This window comes from Zingiber officinale, unplaced genomic scaffold, assembly GCF_018446385.1.
Source record: "Zingiber officinale cultivar Zhangliang unplaced genomic scaffold, Zo_v1.1 ctg91, whole genome shotgun sequence".
NCBI classification, from domain to species: Eukaryota; Viridiplantae; Streptophyta; class Magnoliopsida; order Zingiberales; family Zingiberaceae; genus Zingiber; species Zingiber officinale.
The window spans coordinates 75392-84289 of record NW_024589984.1 but is presented as its reverse complement, the minus strand read 5'-3'; the positions used below and the strand labels follow the sequence as shown (position 1 = coordinate 84289).

The 8898-nt window shown below is 40.6% G+C and overlaps 1 protein-coding gene across 1 annotated transcript; it reads right to left on the bottom strand.

Annotated features, from left to right (window-relative positions):
• Nucleotides 1-6068: 6068 nt before the first annotated feature.
• Nucleotides 6069-6629, bottom strand: LOC122037824 (protein MIZU-KUSSEI 1-like). Its single transcript, XM_042597274.1, has one exon. The coding sequence runs from the start codon at nucleotides 6627-6629 to the stop codon at nucleotides 6069-6071; it is 561 nt and encodes a 186-aa protein (XP_042453208.1).
• Nucleotides 6630-8898: the final 2269 nt, after the last annotated feature.

The window sequence follows — 8898 nt, the reverse complement described above, 5'->3', positions numbered from 1 at the left end:
AAGAGGAGAGGAGAGAAATATGGCCAGCCACCAAAATCAAGGAAGAGAGGGAGGAAAAGAATAGAGGATGTTCACCCATGAAGGCTCCTCCACCTCCTCTTTTATAATCCTTGGTCTTGGCAAATAAGGAAATTTTAATAAAAACTTCCTTAATTCTTTTGCCATGAAAAGGAAAATTTTATTTAATTAAAAAATAATTTTTCTTCTCATTATTATAATTTATAATGGCTGGCCAAACCAAATCTCCAAGCAAATTAAAACTTCCTTATCTGCTTCCGGAAATTTTATAAAAAATTTCTCCAATAATTTTTATCCCTTCATGATTGGTTAAAAGGGAATTTTATAAATTAAATCTTTCTTTAAACATGTGGATAATTTCCAGAAAATTATCTCTAAAAATTAAAATCTCCTTTCAATCTACAAATAAGGAAAGATATCAAATTTTTTCTTAATCTTTTGTAGAAACTAATAAAAGAGAATTATTAATTTTTAAACTTTAAATCATGAACATGATTAAAAAGGAAAGTTTTTACCAAAATTAAAATCAACCTTTTAATCTACAAATAAGGAAAAAGATTTAGCTCTTCTCTTAATCTTTTGTAGAATCTTATAAAAGGAAAGATTTAAATTTTTAAACTCTTTTAAATCATATTATCCACATAAGAAAAAATTTAAAATAAAAGTCCTTTTATTTTAATTTGAGCCGGCCACACCAAGCTTGAACCCAAGCTAGGGCCGGCCACGTTGAAGCACCCATGAACCACACTTTGGCCGGCCCTAGCTTGGTCTCCAAGCTAGCTTGGTCGGCCCCTATGGGATGGGTAAGAAGGTGGGTATAGGTGGGTATAGTACTCTATAATTAAGAGGCTACGATAGGGACCGAGAGGAGGAATTGGTTTTGGTCTCGATAAAATTACATCCTGTTCGCCCCGAACACACAACTTAATTTTATCAATAATAATTCATTCCACTAAAGAACTATTATTGAACTACGCACCAATCCCAAATTACATTTTGGGCTCCTTATTATGAGTGTGTTAGTCTCCTGTGTTTAAGATAACAATGTCCACTAATTAAGTAAGTTAACTCACTTAATTAATATCTAACTCCAATAGTAGTACCACTCAACTTCATCGTCATGTCGGACTAAGTCCACCTGCAGGGTTTAACATGACAATCCTTATGAGCTCCTCTTGGAGACATTCTCAACCTAGATCACTAGGACACAGTTTCCTTCTATAATCAACAACGCACACTATAAGTGATATCATTTCCCAACTTATCGGGCTTATTGATTTATCGAACTAAATCTCACCCATTGATAAATTAAAGAAATAAATATCAAATATATGTGCTTGTTATTATATTAGGATTAAGAGCATACACTTCCATAATAACTGAGGTCTTTGTTCCTTCATAAAGTCAGTATAAAAGGAACGACCTCAAATGGTCCTACTCAATACACACTAAGTGTACTAGTATAATTATATAGTTAAGATAAACTAATACATAATTACACTACGACCTTCCAATGGTTTGTTCCTTTCCATCTTGGTCGTGAGCTACTGTTTATAATTTATAAGGAACCGATAACATGATCTTCTGTGTGTGACACCACACACCATGTTATCTACAATATAAATTAATTGAGCAACTACATTTATCGTAAATGTAGACATTTGACTAATGCGATTCTTATTTCTAGATAAATGTTTATACCAAAAGCTAGGCTCTTAGTATACATCCTAACATGTACGACAATTGGACATTTCAAATGCGTTTCTCCATGGTCATCTTGAGGAAACTGTATTTATGGAGCAACCACCTGGGTTCATTCATCCACAATTTCCATCTCATTTTTGCCAACTTAAGAAATCCTTATATGGTCTTCGACAAGCTCCTCATGCATGGCTTCATCGACTATCTAATTGGTTACAAGTGTAGGACCGTTAGATTCGATAGAGGGGGGGTGAATATCGATTCGAAAATATAGAGTATAAGCGCAGCGGAAAAGTAAATGAACACAGTTGTTTTTACTTCGTTCGGAGCCTGTGACGACTCCTACTCGAAGGTCCGTACTCCTTGAGTACTTTTGTTGGGCAATTCACTAGCAATTCGGATAATTACAATTTAAGTACAAAAAGATGCTAATGAAAAGAAAAACAAAGCTGTACCGACAGACAAGGAATTTAAAAGAGCGGGAACGTGTCGTCGGAGCTTTGTGAGCGTCGTTGGAGCGCAGAGCAGCAGAGCGAGTAATCTCAGAGTTCTCAGATGTGAAAGATGATTCTGAAGCTCCTGCCTGGGGCTTCTTTTATATGTTGCTCCGGGCGCCTAGATTCCTTCCGGGCGCCTGGAGTGTGACGTAGCTGCTCAAACCGAGATGCTCCACGTGATGACGACTTGGCCTGGATATAATTTACTTTCTGGGCGCCCGGATCCCTTCCGGGCGCCCGGACCACCTTGTTCCGAAAACTCCCTTTTCCCGCAAAACAAAGTTAAAATAGATTGTTAGCACATTTATGAATTAGCACAAATAGTATGACTTAGATTCCGTCTTTCCGAGACCGGAATCTAGTCACGATCTCGACTTAGACATCCGAAATGGATCTAAGCCGGATCGACGCCTAATGTTCCCTTCCCGGGAACGCGTCCTCGCAGTCACTCCCCTCTAGTGACTTACCTCACTTACCTGCCAGACGTCCGGTCTTCTTGCCAGCTATCCGGTCAGCCCGTCGACCTAGCTGGACTTCTTGCCAAGCGTCCGGTCAGCCCGTCGACCCGCTTGGACTTCTCGACAGCTATCCGGTCAGCCCGTCGACCTAGCTGGACTTCGTGCCAGACATCCGGTCAGCCCGTCGACCTGTCTGGACTTATCCTGCACACTCGATCAGAGTGTTAGATAACGACGAACCTAACTTAACCTGATTTGTCATTCATCAAAACCTGAGTTAAATCGTTAGTGCTAACCGCACCAACAACAAGTTCAAGGATTTTCTGGATCAAAGACTGACTCATCTCTATTTCACAAATATAATGATGAATCTATGATATTTTTTCTTATTTATGTGGACGACATTCTGATAATTGTCGGTGTTCACAAGGGTATCACAACTTTATTAAGTCTTCTCAATCAATAATTTCCTACTCGAGATTTGGGTATTGCTCATTTTTTTCTTGATATTGAGCTTATTCCACATGAAGATGGTTATCTTCTCTCTCAGAGCAAATACATTACTGGACTTCTTCAAAGAGCCAAAATGGATGGAGCACGTCCGCTCTCTACACTAATTGCTATAAACAACTCTCCAACTTCATCCTCTCCTGCTCTGTCTGATCCACAGATTTATCGAAGTATTGTTGGAGTCTTACAATATGTCACTATCACACGCCCTGATATTACTTTTACAGTAAATCGTGCTTGTTAATTCATGCATCCTCCAACTGAACAAAATTGGGATAATATAAAAAGAATACTTCGATATCTCAAAGGTACTATTCTACATTGTCTTCTTTTATATCGCCGATCATCTCAAGATTTACATGCATATAGTGATGCGAATTGGGCAAGTTCTCCTAAAGATAGACGTTCTACTAGTGGATATGCAATATTTCTTGGAAGAAATCTTATCCATGGATTTCGAAAAAGCAACTTACAGTATCTCGTTCAAGCACTGAGGCAGAATATAAAGTTATAGCAAATACAACGTCAGAAATTATTTGGCTTCAATCACTTCTCTCTGAACTTCATCTTGCATCAAATATTGCACCAAAAATTTGGTGCGACAATATTGGAGCAACATATCTCACAGCAAATCCAATCTTTCATGCTCGTACAAAACATATGGAAATTGATTTTCATTTTGTTCGTGAACGTGTGGCAACTCAGCAGTTATCCATCTCTTATATTTCTGCTGAAAATCAAATCGATGATATATTTATTAAGTCATTATCCGGACAACGTTTCAACAAGTTAGCAAGCAAACTCAACGTCAAAGATCTCCCGTTAAGTTTGTTGGAGGGTAAAAGGAATAAAAGAGAATTATCAGAATTGACCGGATCAAATCATCAAATCACCAAATCAAATCAAATTAGTATTTGGATTATTCTAATAATTCTGTTATAATTATTAGAATAATTCTCAGAATTATTTTTAAAATAATTCTATTATTTATTAATTGATTAATTGACCAAGTACTTTTTGAACATTATATATTATATTGTGCTTAGGACAAATATCAATGAACAATAGATTTTATTGCTCTCTCCCTATTCTTCTTCTTACATGACTCCCGCCCCCATCGAGATCGGTTGCACAACCCGCATGAGCTTCTAATCAAGCTCTTGACACTCGCGACGCACGGCAAACCCGTAGTTCTTCCCGTAGACATAGGCTGATCCTGTCCGAAAACTGAGTCAGACGAAGGCTGGCGAAGGTAGCGTCGGCGTTGACGGAGCAGTGACTTTGAACAACAAGTATTCTCCTGCTGTCATGATTACATTGATCTTATCAGTGTCCTCCATCTTCATGTTCAAGAACAGATATAGAGTTCCCACAGACAGTGTCAAATTAATCCTATCCAGAAGCTGAGTCAAACGAAGGCCGGCGAAGGTGGCGTCAACGTTGACAGAGTGGCGACTCTAACACACCTTGTATGTGTGTGTCAAACACTTGGACCCCCCGGAACTAGGGGCCTATGATAATGCAGCTGATAGTACTTGGGTCATGCACACACTCAAACAAGCACACGGAGCGTTAGAGACTAATCCTGTCCGAAAGTCGATGAGATGGATGTTGGGGGCGTGGCGCTCCTGTGGACTTCGCTCTCGCCTGCAACACGAGCAGTGTCAGTGCTGAGCCAGGGAAGGGGTCCCCGTCGATGGCCCTCCGACGTTTAAGTCAGTCTCCGGTAAAGCAAAGAGTGGAGCAATAAGAAAACTGAAGCGCAACAGTAACTATCGCATGTAACAAATACCTCCGCCGATGGTTGGACCCCCTTTATATAGAGCTCCGGAAGAGCGTGTATATGCTTCCCAAGACGAGCACGCATCTCAAAGCTTCCCCTGAAAATATGTGCCAGTAAAGTGTCCCTGACATAGTACCTTAACGGACCGAGCATATCTCTGAAGTGACAGTGGAAGCTTCCGCCGTACGATCCTTTGTCTGACTATGCTGCCTGTCAACGACACAAGCTCCCAAAAAGATGTTGAAAGATATCCTGCTATGTCTGTTGCTTGGCCGAGCGGAATAGTCGTTCGGTCGGAACTCCATAGTCGGCGTGCTGTCTGCTGCCAGGCCGAGCGGGATAGCCGCTCGGCCGGAAGTCCACTGCCCGTGTACTGTCTGCTGTCAAGCCGAGCAGGATAGTTGCTCGACCGAAAATCCTCTGTCGTGATCTATCGCTGGGCCGAGAGGGATAGCCGCTCGGCCAGAAGTCCACTGCCCATGTACTGTTTGTTGTCGGGCCGAGCGGGATAGCCGCTCGGCCGAAAATCCTCTGTCGTGATTTGTCGCTGGGCCGAGCAGGATTGTCGCTCAGCCGGAAGCTCACTGTCTGCGTGCTTGGCTGATATTGAGTCCGCTGCTCGGTTGAGCGAGGTAGCCGCTCGGCTCGGCTTCTACACGTCGTTCTTCCTTGAGCGTTGGATCTTTGACTACTCCTCGTGCCGTGGGCGACGATGGATCGGATCCTTTTTCCCGGTCGATGAATGCTTCGCCCGACCAGCCGATGCCCTATACGCGTTGACCGTCTTGACTTTGACCTCCTTTGACCTCCACCGTGATAGCAGGGTGGGTCTCTCCTTATCACCGCATCAAAGACCAAAAACCAAAGAAGAGGTCCCTAGCACAAGCCCTCCGCGCACATCTTCAGCAATTCTTTTTTTCTTACTTCATACACTGTTTTGTTAGAAAAATGACCTAACTTGAGCGTCGGAGTGTCTGCGCCAGGGACCTTTTCCCTGGATTTTGATCTCTAATGCTCCGTGTACTTGTCTGAGTATATGCAGGACTCAAGTACCACCGGTTCCATTATCACAGGCCCCTAGTTCCAGGGGGGTCAAAGTGTTCAACACACACATATAGGGTGTGCCAAAGTCATCGCTCCGTCAATGCCGATGCCACCTTCGGCGGCCTTTGTCTGACTCAACTTCCGGATAGGATCATAAACCTTCCAGATTGGCTCCTCCGTCAAAGCCCTGACCGGCTTCCCGACGATGGGAGGCTCATGCTCGCACTCGAGAGCGATCCGCCCGAGCCCAGACACCATCTCGCGCACCTGCGAGTAGGTGGGCATGGCCAGCTCCACGAGCACCGCTGGGCGGTCCGCCGTGACATCCGTTTGGAAGGCAAAGCGGACGTGGGCACGGCAGTGACTGTAGAGCGTCCCGATCACGAGGCCGGCAGTGTTGTCGTGGCGTAGAGAATCGATGCCCGCCATTACGAGGGACCGGATGCGGGACACGGCAGTCTCCGCTGCTGAAGAAGAACTCCACCTCTTCGACTCCTCCTGGTACGGACACGACGAGAATCTAGAAAAGGAAACGACTGATTTCTCCGGCTCCTCCGACGCCTCTTCCTCCAAGCTCTTCTGTTTCAGTTTGGTCCTCCACTGGAACCGCCTACCCATGGTGGCGCTGCCCGTCACAAAGTTCACAAAGGCAAAGGCGCATAACTGTACATAAAAGTATTATTATATTAAAATATCCTTTTTAATTATAAAATTAATTTATCTTAATTAAAATCATATCAAAATAAGTTAAAACGATTTAAATTAATTAAGTAAAAAGTATTACTCCAAGAGCAGCTATATAATCGAATGTAATTACTTGGAAAACTTCTGTAGAATTAATTAATTAAATATCTAAATTAATATATATATATATATATATATATATATATATATATATATATATATATATATATATATATATATATATACACTACTGTTAATTATAATATACCGTACTAAACTACATTTTTAAAACTCGCAACCATGAGTTAGTTCGCCGTGCTGTGGGAAAGATTCAAGCAAGGACGAAGTACCAGCTCCACCAGAAATGGATGAAAAAAATTGTTATGTTAAAAAATAATCCATAAATGGATTTATTAATTGGTCCGTCTATAATTTTATAATAAATAAATAAAGAAAAAGATATAGAATCCGTCGTTTCTTCCTTCCACACCTCCAAGAAAACTAGGGTTAAGCAAATGGAAAATCGCCATGTGAAGTTATTCGTCACTCTTGTTAGCTAACAGAATTATTATAATGGGTCATGCATGGCTACCGGTGGAGATATTTTTGAGATATTCAGGGTATTCATGTGATTGAAGAGAATCTCTGCCTTATAAAAAATGATGTTTGCTATCAAACTCTGGAATTTATAATGGTTTGTTTATTCGGGTGGATCTTGATGCTCTTGTTTATCATGTGAAAATCAAATGCCTCAAGATTTGGCAAAGATAATTGCAGAGGTTTGATTAAAGGTTTGATAAAATGCCTCAAGATTTGGCAAAGATAAATAACTATTGCATTGTTTTTTTATCGGCATCATATATCCTGCTTATGTCATTAATCCTAAGGATAACTCATCCAATTTTATGAAAAAATTTTATTGGCCATCAAGATAAAACAAAAAGTACTCTCAACAGATGATCTATTAATCTAACATTCTTAAATCAACTGCCTATTAAAAAAAATTCATTCTTAAAACTGGGACTTAATTCTTAGAGACATAAAAAATTGAAAAGACGTCCTGTTACTCCATCATTGCCCCAGGATCTAAACTTTATAAGGAAGGATCTAAAACTTATTTAATTAAGAATATATTTTATTTGCGAGCTAGCCTAATCAACTCAGCAATTCAGTTGGTTGGAGACACTTTCTAATTGACTTAAGCCTCAACTTCCATCATCCTATTGATCAAGTCTTCACCTAAGTTAAGTGCTACCCTAATCCCAAAATCCAAGTGGCTTGACTCTCATAAGCTTACTTGCCCGTAGCTCGACTTTGCCACTAAAATTGCCTCTTGTCGGATCTTGAATCCCACAGATGCACTGAGTCAACATCTGACTCCTTGTACTATCCTTTACTAATTATCCACATAGTTCACCTTTTCTAGCGAGGGTCAATGTGGCACTTTGATACTTCTCTCTTTAGTAAATCTCGAGTCACGAGCAAATCTCCGAGGCTATGGTGGTATTACGATAGAACATTTAGATTATCATTCAAGTATCCATAGTTCGATCGTTAGTTATGATGTATTTATAGAAATTTTTCCTTAAAATAGGACGTGCAACTAAAGGATGCTGAGCTCTTGGACTGTCTACCACGTGTGCTTCCCGATTTATCCTAATAACCGATAAAAAAATTCCATGGAATCGAACTGATCATCCCAAGACTAGTCAATAAAATTAATTGAGTTTATTATTATTATTATTTTTCGAGTCACAAGCAAACCAACTTGATCACACCAAGTTAAGCTCCAAGAGCTACTCCACCATTACTCAATGTTGCTCGTCTTGCAATCTCTTACATACCTCATGCATTCTTTTCTGAACTCCATTAAACTTCCAATTCATTGAACATGCTTCCTTGGCCACACTGAGTTATCATCCACACTCGATCTCATTGAGTCACAAATTCCACGAGTTCCATGTGCATCATATAAGTTCATGCACAACTTAAAGACACGTATATTTAAGGTCTAACTTGAATCCTTTACCTGAAAACTCATGATCAAATCCTATCACTTAGAGCACGATTGCATTAATAGTTCAGTGGTCAACTGTAATTTCCCGATTTATCTCTTAGTCATAGAACCGACTATGTGGAGTTGTTAGAGTAACGGATTCTACTTTTTACTACAACAATTGCACCAATACCTGAATCTAATGAT